The 25493-nt window shown below is 38.2% G+C and overlaps 1 protein-coding gene and 1 long non-coding RNA gene across 2 annotated transcripts; one reads left to right on the top strand and one right to left on the bottom strand.

Annotated features, from left to right (window-relative positions):
* The first annotated feature begins 11081 nt into the window (after positions 1–11081).
* On the top strand, positions 11082–14382 carry LOC110943424 (chaperone protein dnaJ 50). Its single transcript, XM_022185177.2, has 10 exons — positions 11082–11245; positions 11335–11397; positions 11488–11554; positions 12531–12590; positions 12707–12757; positions 12849–12929; positions 13131–13243; positions 13332–13449; positions 13540–13666; positions 14013–14382. Exons 1-10 carry the CDS (start codon positions 11133–11135, stop codon positions 14114–14116), a joined length of 897 nt encoding a protein of 298 aa, XP_022040869.1. The 5' UTR covers positions 11082–11132; the 3' UTR covers positions 14117–14382.
* A 5648-nt stretch (positions 14383–20030) lies between these two features.
* Positions 20031–20559, bottom strand: LOC118492346. Its single transcript, XR_004893286.1, has 2 exons — positions 20286–20559; positions 20031–20228 (listed from the first exon to the last, which is right to left on the bottom strand). It is a non-coding gene; the product is annotated as an uncharacterized LOC118492346 (long non-coding RNA).
* Between the last annotated feature and the right edge of the window lie 4934 nt (positions 20560–25493).

Genomic DNA, 25493 nt, shown 5'->3' on the forward strand with positions numbered 1-25493 from the left:
TAAAAGTAATTTGAATAGGAAACTCTATCGTATTCTCATCGATCGCAATCGAGATCGAAATATCAAAAATCGTCGCACCGAACACTCGAATCAGGCAGCTGAACGATCAGGCTCTCAGCCGATCTAACAGCCCAGCCGATCGGACTGCTGTCCGATCGGGATGCCTGGCCGATCGGCCAGACCTTTCCTCTTTTGGAAGCCTATAAATACCTCTGTCATTGTCATACTTACCACTTTTGGAAAGCTCTGACCAACCAACTCGTGCTCTCATCCTTTTCTTAGATTTCTCTCGATTCCGGTAAGATTTCATCCTAAATCTTGTACTTCCTTGATCTATACACACTCCTACACCTTTCTATCTTTCAAATCTTGATTTCTAACTGTGAAATCATCAAGATTCAAGTGTTCTAGGATGATGTCATCATGGTGTTCTTGAAGAACTTCATGCTTTGGCTTCAATCCATCAAGAATAACTTGGATCTAGCTGATTTCCACATAAACAAACAAGGATCTTTCATAGATCTAAACATTTACACGGTGAAAAATGATTGAAAGATGGTTTTACAACTTTCTTTCAAATCTTTTACACTCAATGCCTTCAAAACTGATAGAAACAGGACTTGTGCCGACTTGCAAATCATTCCGGTGGTTGCATGACTCAAGATCCGGATTCTATCCATGAGGTTCACCGATCTCGGGTTAAACGTTAAACTCTGTTCTGAACAGTTCACCGGCCGGATTTGGGTGATTCCTGTCCGATCGGGAGGAACAAGTAAGAACGAGGGTTCTATTGTTCAACTTGTGGTCAAAACACCTCGATATAACGACAAGCAATCAGAACTGCCAAGTGTTAGACGAACAGGCTGATCATGTCAGGATGCTGACCGATCGGACTGCTGTCCGAACGGACAAGCCAGCCGATCGGACAGTCAGCCGATCGACCAGGCCAGCCGATCGGCTAGCACGTGGTCCCTCACTTGGACAATTTCATGAAGTCTAGTATTGAACGAACTGCTGATTCGATCGGTCAAGCCGTCCGATTTGAATTACTCTTCGGATCATGAGATACTATGCTTCAACACTTAGTCGATTTTCAACGTGTTCAATGCACTAGGAGTGCCACTAGATCGAACAGCCGTCCGATCAGGTGACACCCTGCTAAGAACTTGTCTGCTGAAGTACCTAACCGATCGGTTAGCCGGCCAATCGAACAACCGTCCGATCGACAGACCTGAAAGGTAAAGATACTTCAATGTTTTCAAATGCTACAACGAAAACTTCAAAAGTCAAAATCATCATACGCAAACACATCCTTCTCAAAGGAAGGAACAACCCACTCGAACAGCCATCCGATCTGTTAGTGCACTACGTCTATTGACTTCGTCTTGTATCATGTAATAGATTAGGATATGATAGAATATTCTGTGCACGAGGTTCGAGAAACGAAATGTGGTGAATTAGCATTGAGGTCCGCTTATATGGACAGTGTACATATAAGCGAACCACATCATTCACACAGGTTCGCTTTTAGGACAGTCCACATAAGCGAATCTTCACCACTATATATAGTGCATGTGTTAGTTCATTTGGCACGGACCTGATTGTGTAACGAAGTGCTGCCAAATTGCTTCTAGGTTGTAAACATTATCAAGATCAATAAAGTGAAGCATTATATTTAGTTTGAGCGTCTGATTCACTGATTCCGCCTTTGAATTAGATAAACGACTCTTCTGATCGACTCATTCAGGGTCAACAACGATCCAACAAGTGGTATCAAAGCTCAGGAGGAAGAGTTCAGCTCAAATTTGATCTGTTTTCTGTCTTCTACACCTTCTTTTTCTATTCGGACAAGTTTCCACGGTTAAAATCAGACAAATTTTTCACAGATTGTGTATTAGTGGACAATAACAAACCCTTGAAAATTTCAGACTAAAATTCGAACTAAAAATGGACAAAGCAGTCTTCGGATGTAGGTTCGTTTTTCCAGACAGTAGATAGGTTCGCTCTAGTGTACATAAGTTGACAGGTCCGCTTGTAATTCATTGATAGGTTCGCTCGAAATACAACTGGTTCGCTCGAAATAACCTGTCAGGTTCGCTTATTGGGCCACATTCTAGCTAGGTTCGCTCAAAAATACATTGCTGGTCCGCTTTTAAGAACTGTTTCTGGTCCGCTTGAACAAACAACTTTAGGTTCGCTCGAAAGAACAAACCAGGTCCGCTCATTTAGACATACCTGGTTGGCTTATTTGGTCCAACAAGGGTTCGCTTATTGGTAACTGGTTTGGTCCGTTCATTTGTCAAATAGTTGGTTCGCTCATTCAGTCAAGTTGATGGTCCGCTTATCTGTCCAGTAGGAGTTCCGCTTATTAGTCAAATAGGGGATTCGCTTATTTGTCAAGTCTGAGTTTCGTTCATTCGTTCAATCTGATTTCGTCTAAGTGTCAAGATCATTTCACGACAATCGAGTGTTAGTGTATTTCAAATTACTTGATATTGTTTAAACTGATTAAGTTTGTTTGTGTGATCCAGGTTATTCAAGAATTTCACATTATGGCTTGTGATCATGATAAATGGTGGAGAAATGACTACGCAAGATGGGAAATCGAAAAATTCATGGAACCTTTCAAAGAAGCCCAGAGAGCCAAACGTTGGAATGAAGAATTGGAATGTTACATGGATCCACAGGGTAATCCAGTTGTTGACCCATCAAAAGTGGATTTTGAAGCTGTAACAAATTTGCTTCCAAGACAGGCTACTTTCAACACACAAAGGTTATCAGATAAAGAGTATTTGCCGAATTTGGAGAAAAAGATAAGAGAAGTCTGTTTAGCAAGTCTACCGAAGGTGGTAGAATTCAAAAAGAGAATAGAAGAAATGGTGAAAAAGATGGTTGAAGATATAAAAAAGGAAGCTTTTGGAGAAGTCAAAGCTGATGCAGATAAAACTGAAAAGAGTTTGGAAGTTAAATTTGAAAAAGATGAAAAAGTTTCAGAAGATGTTTCAGAAAGAGCTCCAGTTTTCGATCATTCATGCTCATCGGATGAAGAGTGTGATGATGGTAGCAAAAAGACTGATAATGAACAGATTCTGGAGTTACGCCTGAGTTGTGATAAGCTGAAATCTGAAAATGATAAACTGTTAAATGATTTGAACAGTTTATCATCAGAAAACAAAATTTTGAAAGAAAAAGAAAAAGATTTTGAAAGCAAAAAGAAATCTTCAGAAAGTGAAGATTTCTGGATAAAAATGGAAAACAAGAATTTGAAAGAAAATGAAACAAAATTTCATGAACTGATAAAATTGTTGGAAAATGAGAAGTCTGTTCTTGAAAATGTTAAAATTGAAAATGAAAAAGCAATCAAGTCACATCTTGAGAGAATATCTCGGCTTGAAAACGAAGCTGAGAATTCAAGAATCAAGATTGATGAACTTGAAAAGAAGTTGAAAGGTTTTGTGACTTCATCAGATAGGTTGAATTTTCCCTGTCCAAAACCAATCAACTCTGTTCCAATAAGTGACAAGGTCACAAACTTTGACAATGTCAAAGTTGAAGATTGTGATGACAAATCTGATGATGAAAAAGAAAAGGAAGAAAAAAGAAAAACATTTTTGAAATTGAATGAAATGTTTAAAAATACTGTTTTACACTCTACTGAGAAAGGTGAATGCTCAACGCAAAAACCTGTAAAGAAGAGTGTGGAACAGAAACAAAAAGAAAATAATAATTTGAAAAATTCTAAAAAAGAAAATAAAAGCTCATCAGATAAGTCATCCAATCATTTTCAAAAATCAAAAAAATTTAAAAATGAAAACTCACAAAATGTTGGTAATAAGTGGTGCAGGTTTGACCACAGTGCTTCAAAGCCAAATCCAGCTTTTCGGAGGAGTGATGACTACCACAAAGCCAGACAATGTTATGATCTGAGCGTTTGGTGTGATGGTGGTACATGGTATGATAACAGGGTGTGTTACAACTGTGGTTATCAAGGACACATCGCTGTTAACTGCCAAAGATGGAATTATGAGATGAGAAGATGCTTTAACTGTCAAATCAGAGGCCACATTGCTAGAGATTGCCCAAGGAGATCGATGGGAAGATCGAGGGTTGAATCTCGGAGAATGGTGAAGAAATCAGTCAACGTCAAGCCCAAAGAACAGAAGGTTCAACAACCTAAAGTTCAGGAAACAAAAGTAAAACTTTCTCAGGGGCAAAAAGACAGACTGAGGAAAAAGAGAAAGAAAGCACGAGAGTATTTGGAAAGAATTTTGTCCTCGGGTTCTTTGGTTGGTAAGAATAAGAGTTATGATGAATCGACTTCCTTGATTGCAAAGTCAAGCAAGACGGTTTCATTAGATACAAATTTGAGGACAAAAGAGAAAAAGGAGAAAAAGAAAAGTGTTGGCGATGAATCTAACAGATCAAAGTCAGACAAGCCACACTCGGGCAATGAATCTGATTCCACAAAATCAGAAGAGCCACAACTTGAGGTAAAAAAGGAAGAAACAATTCCTTTAATGAATGATAAGGATTTTCCACCATTACAAGCCGCGAACCGAAAACCCAAAGGTGTGGATACTGGAAAAATGTTTAATAGCAATGTTAAACATATTTTTAGTAAGATGGCTGATGGTAAGGAAAAAGGAGTAAAAGAATTTTGTGAAGAAAAGAGAAAAGATCAAAATACGCCTAAGACTGGTCAGGCTTGGGTGTCAAAATTGGTTGGTTGAATTTTTGACTTGCCGGAGCTTCCAGGTTGGTAAGTGTGAAGCAGGTATCGGCATCATTTTTCTTGAGAAATTCACAGGATGGTAACTGTGATATTTCGATTTACTAGTGGCTAATCAAGGACATTAAATTGTACTTGATTTCCTACAAGTGTTTGTGGAAATTGATCTTATATTGTTAAAATTACTAGATGATGATGTGAACCCCTAACCTTCAAATGGTTGGAAAGCAAACTATTTTTCCAGAAAAACCATTTTGATTAAAACAAACTTAAGTGTTTTGAAATCATAATGGGGAAATAGTTTGTTGTAAGGGGGTGTGTTGATGGACTACGCCGAAACCCTCACGGCTGAACAAGCATGATTACTGTTAAAGATTGAGAAACGGTTTTCTAACTGTCAAAATCAATGGGTTTAAATCATGGGGGTACGTTATATTTTCTGCTTAAAGTGTTATATTTTCTGCAAAACAGAGCATGAGATGCAGAAAATGGATGGCGAGACAAAGCTATCAGTATCGGTTTGTCAAATTTCTTTAATGATTTTGCATTTTAGGGGGAGAAAAATTGTTAGAAAATAAAAAAACATTAGAAAATTTGAAAAATACAAAAACATGATAAAATTCAAAAATTTTGAGTTTTGCGTAAAAAGAGGAAATGATAGTACATCAGTAGACAGTTACAGTATGCTAAAGAATTGTAATGATTAAATAGCGTTAAACAGTCTCACTGATGATATGTCGATAGGTTTTTATACACTTAGTAAACTTTTTCGGGATATAAACCTAAAGCCAAACACTTGCTTATTTCGTGGGGAACACTACTTGGATATATAGGTAACCCCTGAAATCTCGTTTGAAAGGTCCCATATTCTGAGATACTAGGTCTTTATACTCAGTGATATATGGGGTATTATTCCGGGACTTCTGCTGTATGGAAGTACTGACCTAGTCCCCGAATAATACTTTCTGCAAAATGCTTGAAACACAGCATCGCCCTCAGCAAGCTGATGAAACAATAAAATTGATAGTCGCTGCTGTTGTAATTAAAAGATCCTCTAAAGGGGATACACCAAAAGTCGAGCCGTCATCTCTCTGCTGAACGGAAGTTCTGACCTGAGCTCTCACGGTTTCGCATCTAACCCCTTACAGATATCATCTGTGGTATACTCACCTGTAAGACTGAATATCTGGGATTTGGATACGGGAGTATATTCAAGAGGTGGGACACATGAATAAGTGTAAGTTCATAAGACATCTAAATCGTATCCTGAATCAGTTGAAATTTGTATGAAAATTTAAGTGGATCAGTATATCGACAATCTAAGTGAATTGTTTAATTCTTAATGTGTAACTAAGCTCAACGGTACTTGTGACTTGTCAAAAACTGATATGATCCTCTGACGCATACTCAAACAAAAAATATTATTTGTAAATATGTTTGTACATATTTCTTTACTGCTTTATATTTTCAGAAAATACAAAAAGATTTTGATTTCTGCTTTATTTTCGACAACCGATATCTGAGTTGCTGAGTTTTAAAATCTAAGTAAGCTGATTGTGTTTCTGAAAATAAAACAAGTTCATTAATTTGAAACTTGAAATTTCTAGAAAAACTTCAAAAACAGTTTGTGAATATCTTCAAGGTCATTAATTTGAACTTGAATGATTAACTGAGAGGGATTTGGATGTGTAGATTGTTAAAATCTTTGTAATAGAGATAGTTTACGATCCGGTTTGTTAATATTGTCAAAACTATGAAGTTTGTTGACAGGGGGAGTGTATTAGAGAACATGTTTAATGATTTCGAAAATATTGTTACTTATGAATGTTTGAGGATTACAGGAAAGATCCAGACTACGATCCTAAGAGCTGAGTCTAAGGGGGAGTCTGAAGACAAGCTGAAAGTGAGGAAGAGCTTGTAGCCGGGAAGCTAGGTGTCGATCCCTAAAAGCACGGAAGCTTGACGAGAGGGGGAGCCAGCTGACTATGAAGATCAAAGAGAAAAATTGAAGGATACTTACATTGTTACAATCTGAACAAGATGGCAAGATGATCAAGACTGAAGAGGTGGCATAACAGAGAATGGTCACTAAAGACTTCGTCAATATCCGAGGGGGAGTCTGTTAGTGCACTACGTCTATTGACTTTGTCTTGTATCATGTAATAGATTAGGATAGGATAGAATATTCTGTGCACGAGGTTCGAGAAACAAAATGTGGTGAATTAGCATTGAGGTCCGCTTATATGGACAGTGTACATATAAGCGAACCACATCATTCACATAGGTTCGCTTTTAGGACAGTCCACATAAGCGAATCTTCACCACTATATATAGTGCATGTGTTAGTTCATTTGGCACGGACCTGATTGTGTAACGAAGTGCTGCCAAATTGCTTCTAGGTTGTAAACATTATCAAGATCAATAAAGTGAAGCATTATATTTAGTTTGAGCGTCTGATTCACTGATTCCGCCTTTGAATTAGATAAACGACTCTTCTGATCGACTCATTCAGGGTCAACGACGATCCAACACGATCGGCCTACCGACCGACCGGACAGGCTGTCCGAACGGAATGCCAATCCGAACGGTCAAGCCGTTCGATCGAACAACCGTCTGATCGACCAGCTATCCGACCCTCTAACACTTGTTTTCCGTTTTTACGCGTTGCTTATCGTTATGTTATCGAACTATTCAGGCTAACCCTACTCTCAAGTGCTCCCTTCAATCCATCAATCACTGTGAGTATACTCGAACCCTTTTTGCTTTAGCACTTTTGGGTGTTACATACGTTACTTATTCTAAATCACAATCAAACACACTACTCAATTACTTTAGACGCTAACCGTTACCGCATGTATTACGTGACTAAATGAATGCTTGTTGTTATGTTTACACGTGGAATGTTGTCTACCTGCCTTAACGACGATAGTACTATAGTTTGGACTCAGCACCCGTTCACACGGAGGTTGTTAAGGACAATTACTTGCATGGATTACGGTGGTAATCATGTATTGCGAACTGCCTCGGGCAGTCAACCCGCAGTCATTGGTATCGATAGATCCATGTCGATAATTAACATGCTTCGTTTTCCTCTGTGTACGTGCTGGTTATGCGTAAACTATTTCGAACTCTATTATGCTATTATCAAACTTGTATGCTCACCTTTACATTTTATGTAATGACTTTATTTTAACGTATGTGACAGGTGTTTAAGATGCTTATCTGCTAGGAAGGCGAAACTAGAATAAGAGTTTAGAGCATAGTTGTCTGTAGATCTTGCAGATCGAGTCTCTAGACATAGATAAACAATTTTTATATTTAAATCTGAGTTGTCGGAACAGAATATTTGACTAGATGTTATCTGTAATAATTTGTTTGCTCTATCAGGTATGGTATGGGACGTATTATATAAATTGAATGGTAATGATAGTTGTTATGGAAACTTCTGGACAATCTGTTTCGCTCAGTGACATGCCCCGATGATTCCGCCATCGGTTGGGGTGTGACAGAACCGAACCAAAATTTTAAACCAACACACGAACCGGCTGAGCCAAATCCCAAACCCGTTAACATGAGCCCGAAACTGAAATGAGACCGAGTCACTTACCGGAGGTTGAAACCCGTCGCCAGGACTCATCTGCCGCTGCCGGAGCCTTCACCGACTCACCAGCATCATCATCACACCATCGCCCTCATCGTCTCATCATCTCCACCGCCGCCGCCGCCGTTGTGAGCGGCGGTGCCGCTCCTATCTCCGGCTTTCTCTATCTCATCTCTCTCTCTCTCTTCCCGAGTCTCTCTCTCTCCTCCCTGATTGTAGCCACTGCACCACCACCGGACAGTGGTGGTGGTGCTCCGATTGTGAATCGAAGAAGAAAAGGGGTGTGGGGTGTTGTCGGAACCAGAAAGATCGAAGAGAGGGGGTGCCGCTGAACCGTCATGAGAAATCAACTTCGACGCCGCTTACGGCGGCGCCGTCACCGGAGCTCACTCGTCGGAGTGAAATTGAGAGGGAGAAAAATGAGGGCTCTGTGTTGTTGTTTGTGATTGAGTTTTGAAGTAGAATTTCTATTTTCATTTCTGTGTATTGTGGGTTTAGGTGATGAGGGGAGGTGTTTGTTTGAGTCTGATGTACAGACCGAGAGAGAGAGAGAGAGAGAGAGAGAGAGAGAGAGAGAGAGAGAGAGAGAGAGGAAAGTCATTTCCTTTTATGTGTGTATATAGTTGTGAGTTGTATTGAGTGAGGAGAGTGAAAGTGTTGTTGGGTTTTATAGAGATGTTGTAAGATTTTGCCAATCTTGTAAGGATTTTCTAAATCTAGTATAGATTTTAGTAGATTTTGTAAAGATTTCTCAGAGATTGCATAGGATTTGTAGAGATTTTAAAGGTCTAATATATTATTAATATATTATGTGCAGGCTTAGGCTTGTGGGTTTTGGGCTTGGACCTAGGGCCCACAAGCCCATCTCGTGTGTAAGTGGCCCGTAATTCCTACGAGACCCGTTGTCAAGACCCGGACTTCGTAGCCTAGTAAAATAATATTACAGAGTTAAAATGTGTAAAAACTAAGGTCGGTATCCGTCGTAGTCGCGTTCGTGCGTTGATAACGGTAATAATCGCGAAAAGAAAATTGTATCGTTGTCGTCTTTAATCCGTTTTTCGATCCGGTTTCAACTGCAGTCACTAAAATTTAATTACGAAGCTAAAATATATCGTAAAAATTTAATATTTGTCGGCGTTGTCGGTATTTTGTACGGCATCAGTTCGTTGTAGCTTAATATTCACCGGATCTTTCCGTAAATCACCATACGCGCACTGTACAGCCGAATAAACGTTCCTAGGCACTCCAAGGGCCTAACTGAATTAATCTACGTCTTAAACAATATTTATTATCACGTTAATCGCCTGTTAATCACGTAATTAAGAGCCGTAAATCACCGGTTGTCACACCATTATCGTTGCTTCGATCTCCTGTGGGTTAGGGTTTTAGTTGAGGAAGATGATGTGCCGATCTACTGTGGGTTAGGGTTTTTTTTTTGGGTTGATCTCTGGTTAGGGTTTTATTTGGGAGGTTGAAGATGATGTAAATGGGGAATGAGAACTGATAAGGAGGGTATTTATTTGGGTTTTTTAATTAAGAAATTGTTTTAATGAAAAGTAAATGGACAAAACTACCCTTGCACAAAAAGACAAAAAAGGCATGTTGGAACAGTAAAAAATGAGACTTTTTGAGTTTTGGACTAAAATGGCAACAAAATGCAAACCACAGGGACCCAGATTTAAAAAGTTTGAGATTTGGACTAAAATGGCAAAACTGCCCAAAACACAGGGACCAAAATGGCAGTTTACTCTCTTTTTTATTATAAACCCTTTTATTTTTTACCCAATAGTCCCTTAGTATAAGTTATTTTAGATAATAGTCCTTGGGGAGGTGAAATGAAAAGAATTCCGTCATGTGCAAGACACATGACCATACTTAACCAAAAAATTAACTAGGTTAGGCCCAAAGGACATACCGTACAAGATTTTGAGAATAAAGTACAGAACTGGTCAACTTTTACGTAAAAGGACACCACCTGAAAAATAATATATAGATAAAGAACAAAACTTGTAATTTACTCTAAAAATAATAGAAGTATGTATATAAAATGTGATTAATATGAGCTAGAGATAAATAATGAAGGTAAAAAGGAAAGTCAGACCTCTAAAAAGTAGTGGTAATTAGAGGTGCACGAATTAGGTTCTGAGCCCAAACTAGTTCAGGTTTCGAGCCGACTGGTTTCTAAACCCATTACAAACTGATTCCTAAAGACTATATTTTATCTAGTTTCTACCTTGTGATTTGGTTAAGGTCCAAATCGCTTTCTAAAGCGGTTTCCTGTTTGGGTAAAAAACCGATTCCGGTTTCCAAGTACTGGTTATAGACCTTTAGGATGGTAACCATTTATTAAAAGACTTTTTACCAAGTACCGGTTAACTCGGAAAAAATTGAAAAGTATGAAAGTAACAGGTTAATTAACCACATATAATAGGTTATTAATGGAATCAGTTAAAATGAATAACCAAACCAGTTAAAATAATAACCAGTTAAAGCAAAAAAAAAAAATAAGAATAACCAGTTAAAACAAAATTTTAAAAATAACCGTCTAACCGGTTAATCAAACCAATTAGGAAAATTTACCGATTTATACACCTCTAGTTTATATATGGATGTAGTGGTTACTTATCTCTTTTCTTAAAAGAGCAAAGAATTAGCCCAAAACGTAGCAAGGGCCCAAACGTTTCACCAAACAAAAGCAATCCAACAAGCATAAGGTCATAAACGTAATTACACATTCCCTTGTTGAGACATAAAACGAGTTCCAGACGAAACCCAAGTTCTCGGATCAAAACGACGAAGACGATGGCAACGACGTCGTTTCGCCCATACGCCGTCGTTTCGCTTCTCATCATCTTCTTCATCCAACCGTCGATCTCAATCTACTGCGACGAAGATGATTGCTACGATCTACTAGGGTTAGCAACATTTTAATCACCTCTGCTTTCAAATCACCACAATTTTATTCTAACTTTTTAACTCAATTTCTCTCGATTTACATCTCTAGGGTTTCGCAAAATGCGAATTCATCTGAAATCAAGCGAGCGTACTACAAGCTCTCGTTAAAGCAGTAAGTTTCTTGTTGATTAATTAATGTTACATACAGTGAGATTTGTTTGTTGTTTGATTTGAATTGAAAGATATTTGTTTGTTTTTGTAGTCATCCTGATAAAAATCCAGATCCTGAATCGAAAAAATTGTTTGTTAAGATTGCGAATGCTTATGAGGTATCCGATTTTGTTCATTTTTTCTTTTTTTATTATGCATAATACTAGAAATGTAATAGTTTTTTGTTTTATATCGAAACATTTTTTAGTAGACAACTGTTAGAAACTTGTGTATATATTACATTTGCCTCTGAATGGTTAAGCATCATACCTACTGAGTCTAAATGGTTTTGACCTCTAATCTGAATTGGTAAGACATTTTGATGCGGGAGCATCTTGAGTCATTTATAATCTTTTATTATTTGAATGTTAATGTTTTTATTTAGTTTCCTGTTTTGTGGGGATTTGAACTTCCTAGTTTATCTATTTTATTCATTATAAATTAGGAGCTAGGGTTTATTGTTTAGTTAGTTTATGTTGATTATTGAGTAAAAAGAACAATGTTCTTGAACCTTTGTGCTTCTTTTTATCGTCATTGATTACTAATCGTTCTTGAGCCATTTGATTGCACGCGAAACTGCATCACATTTGCCTCTGAACGGTTAAGCATAACTGTTAAGCATTATACTGGCTCTTAATGGTTCAAACCTCTTACTGGTTCAGCACTTAATGATTCAGACCTCTTACTTACTGGTTCAACACTTAACCATTCAAAGTTGTCAAACAACCCCTTAGACTGTGGTACATAAGGCGGTAATGTAGATGTACAATCTATCATTTTAGTGTCATTTTAAGTAGAGAACTGCTGGAATCGCATAAACTCGTTACTTTGACTAATATACATAAGGTTATTTTTGTAACCTTTAAGTAGATAACCGCTAGAATTGCATAAACATATGTACCCTCTACCGTTTAACTGTGATAGATAAGGTGGTTATGTAACCTTGTAATCCATTGTCTTTCTCTATGTGTGGCCCACACTACGTACAAGTGATTATCTGTTCTCGTGATTCTCTACTTAAAATTGAGTGCACCTTCAAACTGCAAAATGACATGCTTCTAAACGTTTATGTCGCTTACTTGTCACCTTTCATAGATATTAAAAGATGAAGTAACAAGAGGGCAGTATGATTATGCAATTGAGCATCCAGAGGAGGTAAGTTACCATTTGGATGGTTCAAATCTGGTTGACATATGTTTACAATGCTTAAACAATATATTCATCTAATTATGCATCAATAATATTAGTGTCTTCTTCGTTCCCAATTTTAGGTATTCTACAATACAGCTCGCTATTATCATGCTTACTATGGTCACAAAACTGTGAGTTTAAAGATTGTAACAAAGCTTTAGCACGTTCTTATTAATTGTTGACAATAAATCAATAATAATTTACAATGTTTTCATTGGATAGGATCCTCGTGCTGTTTTAGTGGGACTTCTTCTAGTCCTCTCGGGAATTCAATATCTGAATCAATGGACAAGGTATCATCAGGTAAATGATTTGCTGATAGAATTTTAATTTTGTGTTCTACGGTTCCTAGCTTTTTTTGCACCCAAAATAAACATTGACCTGTTTAAAATTATAAGGAAATGATATGATATTTGATATATGAAACACTCATTATTGCTTAAGACTTTGAAAATTAATATCCTTTTACATAGTAGTTTTGTTGTATATATCATCATTTTATAGGCTATTGACATGGTTAAGAGAACGCCAGCTTATAAAAATAAGTTGAAGGCATTGGAACTGGAACGCACGGGGGCAATTTCAAGCAAAAAGAAGGGTGGTTACAAGATCGACAAGTATGAAACTGTTGTTACGGAATAAATGATAGTAGTTATATTTTCGTAAATTCTGAAAAAATAATAAGAATAATATTTTTTATGACAGGAAAATGCAGGAAGATATTAGCAAGGAACTTGAACTGCAGATAAAAGGTGCTGAAAAGCCATCGGTGTGGGGACTTCTTGGTGTTCGTTTTATACTCTTGCCATATACTCTTGGAAAGGTTGTTTGATATTTCTTATCATTTTTAATTATCTAATTTAAGTTTAGATATAAAAGGCAGTTGACTTATTAAAGTTTTATGTTACTGCAGTTACTTTTATGGCATGGATGTTGGTACTGGAGGTACAAGATAAACAAAACTTCGTATTCCTTGGAAGACGCCTCTTATTTGACCAGACGCGCTCTCGGGGCATCTCGTGATTCATGGGAATATCTTGGTAACACTATTCAGCTCTTTTGCAAGATTAAGTTTTCTATTTTTGACTTCATGAGGCGCATGTCAAATTGCATGTTCGTAGGTAGATTTTGTACATTAGTAGGTTGTACACATGGCTTTTTGGGTTGTACACAAAGGTTATTTAAATATTAAGTCGCATATATAGCCATATAGGTTATTTATGTCTAATTTTGGGTATGTGGTGATAGATACCTATCGGAAATATAATAGATATTATACAAGTACCTTGTACCTCGTGTGCTAGATGTGTTCGCCTATGCCACAACTTATTTTTTTTTTCTTTTAATGTTTGTTATCCAAATTAACATGGAGTTTGCAATTGTTAGATGAATCAACCAAGAAAGATCTCATCGACCGACGGTTATGGGTGAAGTCCAACTTAGAGAACTACCTTTTGGAGATGCGAAAAGAGTCAAAGCGAAGAAGATAAACAAACTTTAAGTCAAAGGTTTGACTTCTGATATCACAAACTGGAATTATATTATAGAAGACTAAAGATTAGATCCCATCATTTTACTTTACAATTTTTTAATCAAGAAATACCATGGAACTTACTAAGCAAACTCTAGTCTAATATGCTTTTATAGCTACTCTTTTTGTAAGTTTATACCAATATCGCAGTGCCTCGATCCCAAATTTGAGTTTTTTTATTGTTCTAGATTATCCATTATTGAAATAAACAAATGTTAAGAGAAATAAGCTTCTAAGTTGTTTAAACGTATTTTTATGGAAACTTGTGTTCTCTGTTGTAAATTTGGAATTTAGAACATGGGTTGTGTTTGTGTTTACTCGTATACATGCGAGATGTGTTCGTGCGTCTAACACAGTTTTTGGGTTCGACCTGCCAACCCATGATCACTAAGTACTTAACACATAACTTAGGCATTGTTAACTGAGCTAGTGTATAGTTCAGGCTATAGTTCGGTCAGTTTTGACAACTTTTTTTGGGTTGAACTGGTAAGGTTTTTCGGTAAAGGTAAATCATATTTGCTTGGGTTGGTTGGATTGACCAAACCGGACAAAACAGTTTGTCAAAACAGTTTAGGATTTAGCTGTATGATTTAGGGTTTACAATTTAGATTTATGGATTTAGGTTTATGGTTTTTGGTTAGGGTTCAACTACTCGGTTCCAACGCAGCTGTAACGAGTTCAATCGAAGTTCGTTTGAGTCGGTTTTCTACTTTTTTGGAGTTCCTCAATCAGCCCGCCCCTACGTTTATTAGGATTTCAGAGTAAAAAGAAGAAACAATGTGTATGACAAAATATCGGCAGATAACCCTATTAGGATATCCAAGAAAGTATAAAAAAAAACCATGTGTATGAAAGAAAAATGACGGTACACCAAGGGAAATGATTCATATAAGATTTTTATTTGTCATCCAAGTAAGTATATGCAACATGTAAAAAGCTGTTAAAAAATACACTGCAAATTTGCTTGGCATAATTGTTGAATATGTGCAAGTAAGAATACGCCAATCGTTAGGAGTAATGTTCCATGCACATCAAACCAAATAGAAGCCATATTTGATGGAAATTTTATCCACATAAGGTTTGTGTTAAAATAGGTTACAATTGGTTTAAAGTAGAATATTAATCCTCAAACAAGCAATATATTTATTTACGTTGTGTTGTCTGTCCTTTTACAACCTTATACAAGCAATCCTAACAAACCATATGGGCATGTTCATGTAACAACCAGATATTGAGACAAATAAATCGTTTATCTAGTTTAAGCATGTCCACCACAGGTAGGATATGACATCATCAAAATGTTAGGATTTGTAAATTTGACAGTGGTGGCAATAAAGAATATACAATGCTTTTAATCCGTATCAACTCTCACAAGGATCCATTTATAAAAACTTGAGAAAATAAAAACAATCATAGGATGTTCGGAAATTACAATCTTTGGTCAGATGAGTTGTAGTGAGAAACTTAATGCTTCACTCTACAAGTATCCAAGCTAAGCACGGTTTAAATGTTGCTACATATCAAGCATTGTTCAACTACAAATCACTGAGAAATTATTATATGCTACCAAAGTTCTTTTTCACCAACAACCTGTAGAAACTGAAAATCATTGTACCAAGCTTGTTATCATCCCAAAGCTTGTTATCATCCCAAGTTGTAATCTTTGTTTGCTTAATATAGTTAGTGATCGATAGTTTCCATCACCCGAGATATTTTATGCCGGAGATCATTCATTGATCAAAGGCTTTTTTCTCATACAAGGTTAGATGCTTGGTTAATTGGACAAACGTATGAACAACAAATGAATGAAATGAATTATGAACACAAGGATTTATACGAGGAAAAAGCCCTTGATCAATGAATGATCTCCGACATAAAAAACCTCGGGTGATGGATGTCACACCCCCAAAATACCACCTAGGGAATGTCCCTACTAGGCGTGTGACGTACCAACAACGAGCCACTAATCACATTGAACTCATTCAAGTTTATAAATAAAATCCTCAATTATTAATGAAAAATACCATTAACGAGTTTAAATGAAAACCAACATGTTCAGCGGAAACAAATAGTAAACCAATGTTAAACTGTTTCAAAAACCAATGTATCATATCAATAACTCAATCACATGAATCCCTCCAGTCGACCATGACCACTCCAGCTACTCCAGACAGCAAGTTCCCAAATCCAAGATATCTAACGACCTGCAAGCATGCAGACAAGTGTGTCAGACGACGCTGGTGAGTTCAAAGTTTTGTTAACGCGTTTAGTTACCAGGTATGTGTATAAAACAGTTCAACAGTTCAATAGTTCAATAGTTCAATAATTTGATTTTGATGTTGTTATTAACTCGATTACCGCAGATGGCTACAAGATGTATTTGCCCAACCCCAATGTCTCTATCAAAACATTGGTCATGCTTTAAGGAAATTAGTTCACGCCCGTCCTCCCCGGTACGGTGTGAGGGTGCCAAACCTAATAACGCTATCAACTAATAACCTCGTTGCCTCCCCGGCAACTGTCGGTAGATGTAAGGGGTCTTATGTGATAGAAACTGAGTGTAATAACAAACATCTCATTAACCTGACATTCCTCCCCGGAACGTTACCCGATATCCCTCCCCGGGATGCATGCTTGGAAAAGAGCAGTGGACTCACCTTAGATTGCTCGGTATGTTATGTTATATTACCCGTTCCAAGTTGGTCAACCATGCCCTACCGTGGTTACCAAAGACAGTCAGTTTCATGTACACATAAATCATGTATTCGTCATACATGTTTCACAACGTGCATACAAGCAAAACATACATCGTTATGTGATGTGGTCTAAAATACTCATATTTTTATATCAATATTTTCTACACTTTTGAGTAGATTTAGGGTTGTTTTTAGTTGAAGTATACTCGTAAATGGCATGTATATAAAATTTGATAATATTGAGTGAAAATGAGTTAAATGCTTTGAGTTTAAAAGATATTAATTACTAGTGGGAAACCCGCGCGTTGCTGCGAAGTCGACAATTGTAAAGCGCTAACAGTTCATGGATCGGTTGATGAAATGCATTAACTATAAATAGATTAACCCTCTTTATTCCATTTATGAAGATGCATTCCTCATTGTTACTCCTCTTTGCAGCAGACTATTATATAGTTATGATTTTAAGACTCTATTACAAAGATGTGTGTATATTGCTGATGTAACTTTGCTAGAGGCAGTAAAAGCAACTTGGTGAGTCATGCGTTAAAACAGAACCGGATCAAATGAGCATTTTTTGGTAAGAAACTCATGGTTCAAAACATAAGCGGCATGGTGAGTCATGGGTCAATACGTATGGTTAAATAAACTTTACTAAAAATGAAGCGGGTTAAAATTCCAATGTGACCCGTTGGTATCATAGACCCCATACCAGAGAATCTTATTATAAACAAAATGTTATCGAAATGTTTACAATGACGTCATCTATTAATAGTATGAAAAACAGTTTCACTACCTGTTTCATTAACAAAACCATTCGATTTACAAACCAACAAAAAAAAGCAACAGGCATCTGAACTTCCAGATGAAAACAAACCAGCATGCTCAACACAATGAACACAAACAACCCACACAAACAAAATTAAAAAAAGAGTATCATTGGTCATACATACTTTATATTAGCTCCACCCTTAACCATGTATGCGGTAACAGTTTGAGCAACCCACAAAGCAGAAGCAACGGTAGATGAACTAACGGCAGCCAACATATCATTAGACCCCAACCATGACCTCTATTCCAGACCCTAAAAACGTCCTGAGACAATCATGATCTGCATCAATCGATTACGACAACAGAACACCTCATGACAAACTGGCATCAAGTAAATAAAGTTGGGCTAGTTGTACACCGCAACTTCATCATGTTTGGCTAGTGGCTTCATCAAGCCTTTGCTTGGCTAGAGGATTTGGAATTAAAAGGGCTGAAGTTTCCTTCAAACCTTTTTGATTGAAATTATGAAAGTCAAAAGTAATAGGTAAGTGTTCGTGTAAATTAATCACAGCCAACCGGCCCATTTTCACCCACACCAAAAGTTACTCGATTAGAGCAGACAAACAGTCATCACACAAAGAAAACAATGTACCTGAGTTAGACTGGCGCTACGCGTATGCGGCAGCGGTTGTGCCAGCGCATGTTTCACCCCACGAGCAGCTCTCTTTGGCAAATTAGTCTGAGGTCGTTACCCCTGCATGTGCGCAAGTTATGAGTAGCTCTCTTAGGTCATTACCCCTGCATGTGCGCAAGTAACTCCCCTCATTATTATGCAGCGTTAAGCACTTGTGACTGCATAAAACGCATCACAATCATAAACAGTAATCTTAAGTCTTTAAACAATAGAAGTATTAATTATTAAGAACAAAATCCTAAGGTTTACATGCCGAGATGCTTGCGACATAATCCATTCAAGAACTTCATGTACCTGAGCTCCTTATGCACTGAGCAATGTGTGGACCAATCATAGGTTCAAATTATGTCATCAACATGGCTGCAATGGATATCCCGCCAATGTGAGATCCACACCCGATCATCATAGCCTTATTGTCAAGAGGAAAAGACGCTAGGCACCACCCCCATCATCCCATTAAACATAGTCACACCGAGAACTGATCCACACCCGGTATCCATTCGTGCACCCCGAAACCATGAACTCGATCACTAATCGTCTTGATCAGTCGTACTAACAATTAAAAAACATATTAGATGTGAGGAAGATTACCTGAATTCGATTGATTGACATAATGACATCATAACATAAGTACCGTTGTTTATCCTCCCATCAATTTGCTCATGCATATACAATCACTAAACCAGATAAAACACACATTACACTTCAGTAATCCAAAAGTGAATACAATTAGCATCACTATGTACTAAATTTCATCTCTACATTGCTCCTATAAATTCCAGGCATGAATTCATACCTCTCAGCATTATTTAATCATCAAATGCACAACATATACCAGTCTAGCAGTAGCACAATGCATACACCCCCTCAATAATTTGATCATTCCTAATAACCATCACCTACTGGAAAAATAGTGCTACCAGTTCCGAATTAAGGCTTTAAAATATAAAAAAAAAAAATAGAGAACAAAAAAGTATAGAATCCGCACCTGAAAAGAAGGATTCCGGTCACCGTTGTGTGGACTCAAGGTAGAATAACCTAATTGTCACTGCCTGAAACACGTTAATCCACAAAACTCCATTAGTTGATTAAAAAAAATCGAGATGCAACTACATTCAAAAGTAAACCAACAAACTTCCAGAAACAAAACCCACACACGATCACAGTCACTAAAATCAAACACAAAAATCACCTACACCTATTTAGAGAAGTCAACTGATTATGATTTATGAAAGGCTTACAGAAGAAGCCTTAGCGTATGGAAGAATATGCTGGAAAACGTCTGCACATTGTTCTTTTGTTTGATAATCTCCGTGGCTTGTATTTTTATGCACGGATACTTACATCAGGCACAACAATAACGGCGTATTAGTCATGAACCACGGTTGCTGAGAAGACGCCCCTAGCTATAGACTCCAACTACCAGCATCCACCCAACAATCAAAATGTAAAAACAGAGAATAAACAGTGAACTGATTGAGAGCTAAAAAATTTGTGACTGAAGACGATGAATTAAATGCGAATCAAACGTGGCCAAGCCTTACAAAAAGGTTGTATATAAAGAAGTTCCCTGGACATAAAGATTCGGGTCGGCAACAAACCGAACCAATAACACGTCACAATCGAGTTAGCCACAAACATTCAAAAAACCCAATTCAAGTTCAGTTTTAAACTGAAAACCCCCTAAATCAATAGTAAATTAAAATCGCAAACAGTAAAAAGAAAGAATCAATTGCTTATGTAAAACTGAAAACTTAAAATAATAAGCGTCGAACATCGTTTTAGCCACCATCGCTGTGATCTCATCATTCCACAAAACCATAAATGTTTATATAAATTCGACAGAGCTTGTATTAGTAAGAACATGTAGAGGGAGATCAGACTCGTCAGAACCTTACCGTAGTTGCCGGAATCTTTGCCGTAGCATGGTTGGAAGGTCGATCCTCCTCTGATAGTTGTCTAATCTTAACACACTCGCCACCGGAACCCGTAACCATCTCCATTTTGTCAGAACCCTAGATCTGAACACCCTGAGTTAGCACAATTGTCCTTGAACCCATACAAATAGAAAAAAGAACAAAGATTGATTAGGTTAAAAATAGATACAATTAGCAAGATGGGATGTAGAGATTGAAAAAATGCAAATTAAACGGAAGTGAAGCCTGCGGCTATGGTGGCCCTAGGATGAGTATCGTCGCTTGAGTGCTATCTCCGTGTATCTCCCATAACCCTCATCTCCTGGCTATAAAATGCTGTTATGTTTCCATTGAAAAGTCGAATTGAACGCAGACGATTCATTTACCAGGAGATGGTAGGGTTTTCTAGAATTTCATGCTGAAATGTCACAATTACCCTTTTAGGCGTCTTAAACTTGGTGGAAATTCCAATTTCTATGGCTTTAAACACTTGTACATGTTGCTTTAAAATTGATACGTATGGCAAAATTACCATCTTGTACATCACTTCTCCTTTTTATAATAGTATAGATTGATGGTCAAAACTCAAGTAACTTATTATAATAATTAATGTCATTTATGGGAAATGCATAAACTCAAATGGCACCATCGTAGGATTGCAAGTATATACACCAAATGACCATTTAGTAATTTAAATGCACTTTAATTTACTAAACACAAATTGCATGGCAATTCTAGGTGACATCAACCAACAATTAATTGAGAAAACTTTGACAAGGCTGCAAAAGTAACTTATGATTTAATTGGAGAGTTCGCATATAATTAAATGCACCAACAATCAATACACAATTAATCCACTACCTTAATTCCACAAACAGTTTCATCTCATCATTCGAAGTCACCCTAATTACAAAAAGCTGACAAATCACGTGAATTGATTTAAAAGCTGACAAACCTTTTTTTTTTTTTTTGAATCTCAAACTAAGATCATTCACATGCAAATATCAATTATTACACTCCACATTATCATCAGACAATTACGTGTAGACTTGGGCAACAACTATATGAATTCTAAATGCTTCTTGGACCTACTCAATACAGTGGATCTGACAAACTCATGGGCCGAGAAATTGTGTTGATCCTCTCAATTTAATTGTTTTATCACTTGAACCTTAATTATAACCGAACCTAGATCCAAAATTAATCTATGCCGATTATTATCTAAATTAACCGTCACCAATGATTGTTTGTCATCAGGAAACCCCTAATTCAAGAACTAAGCAATGCTATTAATTATCAATTTCCCCATACAATTCTCAAATCCATGCATGACATACAACACAATCAATCATAACATCCCTAAATCACAAATAACCATATCCTAGTCTAACATAACAAAGACTCTCATTAGGGTTCTAACATGACTAACCTTACAACTCACGAGATCCAAGCCGAAGGTCACAAGAACGAGAAGGAAAAGTTTTCCTCTTGTTGCCGTCGTCGAGAGAGAGGAGAAGTCAGCTAGGATATGGTAATCTTATGCGTGCTTAGAAAATTATGGGGCAATATCTCATGTAATACGTATTAGATAAGAGGTGCATGTGGGCTTCTAGGGGATGTGGGCCGAGGAGAAGAGAATGTGAGAGAAATGTGGCCTCCGACCCAAGTGGGTGCGTGTGAGTGTTAAGCGAGCCCAATTGTGTCAAGTAACTCGCGGCCCAAATAAGTTAGATTTATAAATTAGCTAAACGACGCATAAAAGCGTTTAACGGTTTCTTGCACAGTTACTAAGTCAAACACACGTAAACATACTCAATCACGTGCTACATTTAGCAAGTATATTACATACACGAGTGTTTAATAATTTTTATCATCGTAAGGAACATGAAAGAGAAATAATAAGAAACAGGATCACGTGACTAAGAGACACTGACCTTGAAAGTTTGGGTTGTCACATCATCCCCAACTTGAAAGAAATTTCCTCCCGAAATTTGACAAGCAGTACAGAGAAGTGAGATGAGAAATCAAGATTGATGTTGGTTTTCCTCAGGTGCCACATCATCCCCAACTTGAAGAGGAATTTCGTCCCGAAATTCACCAGTATTACCCGATTTAGATTGGTCTACAGGAAAAAGTTGAGGATATTTAAGCTTCATCTGATCTTCACGCTCCAACGTGAACTCCAGTCCACGTTTTGAGTTCCAACGAACTCTCACAATTGGAATTCTACTATGCTAACGAATCTTGACGTCCTGGTCTAAGATTTTAGTAGATTCCTCAACAACTGCAACTTGTCATTAACCTCAGACTCTAATAAGGGAACCATAAGCGTTTTATCGGACAAACACTGACATAAATGACATCATGTACGTTACCCAGTTCGTCGGGTAACTCGAGTTTGCAGGCGACGCGACCGATTCTTCCCAGAGTTCTGAGTAACTCAACGTAACGTAAATTAAGCTTGCCACGCTTCCCACGCATACTACACCCTCCCAGGGTGAGATTTTCGACATGATACGATCGCCTACAGCGAACTTCCAGTGTTTCCTAAGCTTATCAACTATCCTGACGGTCACGCGTTGCCGCCAAACGATTTTCTGATCTGATAATCTTCCCAAGAGGTTCGAGTATAAATCCTGGATCTGTGGTAGGGTTGTCACCCACCTTAGTCTAACAAGGAGATTGGCATTATTGTCCATGCAATGCCTCTATAGAGTTGTCTGACTACCAGAATGGCATCTGCTGCAGTAGGACTCTTCCCAAGGTAAGTGTCCTTCCAATCTTTACTAAAGTCAATCACACACATACTCGCAGCATGTCTTCAAGTGTCAGGATGTTTCGTTTATTCTGACCATCTGTCCTATGGTGACAAGTAATGCTCATGTCTAGACGTGAGCCAAGGGTGTTGTGTATTGCCTGTCATAAATCAGATATAGTTCAAAATCAGAGGTAACAGGAGTTGGCACCTCGTGCCCAAAAGCCACCTCTCTCAGAGGAACATTCACAAGCTGTGACGACTCGTCGGTTTCCTTGATTGCAATAAAGTGTGTTGGTTCCATCTCGAGTTATAAGTAGACTAGCGACAAAATCCATGGCAGTCTGTTCTCATTTTCATATGGGTGTTTCTAGTTGTTGATATTCCACCTTTACTTTCCCACAAGTCAAACCTCATTTACATGCTTCGCTATGTAGGCCTTTAAGCTCAGTTGTCAGTACAAGATCCTTCGATCCTAGCATATTCCATCAAAATTCAGATGACTAGGATATCGAGGCTGATGTGCTTCGCTCAACATAAGTTCCCTACGATTGCCGTATAGTGAGATCCACACTCATTCCTGGAGGTAGCGAATATCACCCGACCAGCCAAAGGTGGCTTCTCCATGCTCCGCATGGGTTCAACTTGAAAAACCTCTTCCTTCAGTTCTCCAGTTTGAACAGAGCGAGTCCGATCAGGTAAGTTAGAGTCGACAGTGAGCTGCAAAGCTTGTGCTCATTCAAGTTTCACAGTCGTAATCATCCAAAAGTTCCATCCAGCGATGCCATTAACTGATTTAGCTCTTTCGAAACCAGGGTACACGGGAGGCCATTGTGATCGGTCTAAGTAGTGCATTCGGTACCGTCCAAGTAATGCCTCCAACTTAAATCCAAAGACCACGGTTTCCACCGCAGGCCATGTGTCGTACAGTTCCTCTTTGTAACTCCATTATGTAAGTCATCACTTTCTCATGTTGCGTCGGTGTGTAAACATTACAGAGTTGGGATTCAAAAGCTGAAAAGACGTCCTCCTGTTTTGTCTTTCACGAACACAGCACCCCACTGTGCTAAAGAGATTTAAGCTGCGCGATCTTCGAAAATCCTGTGGCGAATCTGCGATAGAGTCTAGTGTGACCAAGGAATTGCTGCATCCTCGAAGGGATCTTTGGTGCCGAACAATATCTAACGAAATGGGTCTTTAGCGAGATCCACGTGTATTCCCACTTCATTGATCATATGACCAAAAAGGTATCTCTCGAATCCAGAAGTTACCTTTAACAAGACTTCGCGCGGAGTGGCTCCTCCCTCAGGAGCTCTAAAATAAGATACAAATGCCGCCCATAATGTTCCTTCCTCTTGGAAATGATCCAGAACGTCATCCATCAATACGGTCGATTCATGTGGTTCATAAAGTTGCTGGTGTGTGGATTAACTCAATGGTCATGGTGTACAAAGTCGCAATGGCCGTATTGCGTTCGATATGCCGTTTCAGGAACATTCTCCTCTTGGTCTTCCGTCAATACAATGTCAAGGCAAACTGTTCTTGATTGTAACCTTGCTGAGTTCTGGATAATTAGTACACATACGAAAAGGCTTTATCTTCCCGAATATAGCTGGGGCTCCCCAAAGCGAACAAAAACTATGTCCAATAAAACTCCTGTCCAACAGTTCCTGTAGATAGTCCTTGCAACCCTCCTGATTCAAGACGGTATGTAGCACGAGTAATCAAGGCTTCCCCTGTCGTGAGATCAAACTGAGATTCTGCCTAACAGTGGTGGAAGTAAGTCTGAAAGCTCCTCGGATAGCGCACTGAGAGGAATCACGAACAATTGGTGGATCCTTGATCCTCCTTTCCTTAGCCTCATCATCAGTAACGGTTGCTAACGTAGCGGGGTGATCCCTTCGTAGACACTTTTGGGGCTTCATAGTTGAAATGGCGCTAACCTTTGCACTACTCTGTTGCTTTAGAACAAATAACGATTCTCCACACAAAATTTTCTCCTCACAAGGTATGTCTGCGCGATTTCTGAATAACCAATCCACACTAACTACTGCATTGTAACCATCAGGGGTAGTAGAAGGACGGCCGATGTTGAAAACTTGTCCCACAAGGTCGAGTTTGCATCCCAACAAACCTATGAGGCTTCGATTGTCTTGCCCTTAGTCAATTCCACAACAAGTTCGGCTTCAAGAAGCGTCAGGGTTAAACAGAACAGAGACGAAGCGATTTGCTACCCATACTAGCTACCATGTTGCTATTATCCTGGCGTCGCCCACGCCATTCCTAAATGCCCTTCCACAAGCATCGTTCCCAGTGTTTGTTGTTTTCGTTACGAGAATTTCCAGTACTGTCGTCGTTCGCTTGGTTGTGTGTCGTCTTGATTTAACAACGGCCAATCCATGTCGTAGGCACCTTCGTTTTCATACTGTAAGCTAGGATTACGAGCGCCTTAATGTCGCCGTGATTGTTGCCCTTAATGTCGCTGCTTGTAACGGGGTCCTGTGACA

This window comes from Helianthus annuus, chromosome 1, assembly GCF_002127325.2.
Source record: "Helianthus annuus cultivar XRQ/B chromosome 1, HanXRQr2.0-SUNRISE, whole genome shotgun sequence".
NCBI lineage: Eukaryota > Viridiplantae > Streptophyta > Magnoliopsida > Asterales > Asteraceae > Helianthus > Helianthus annuus.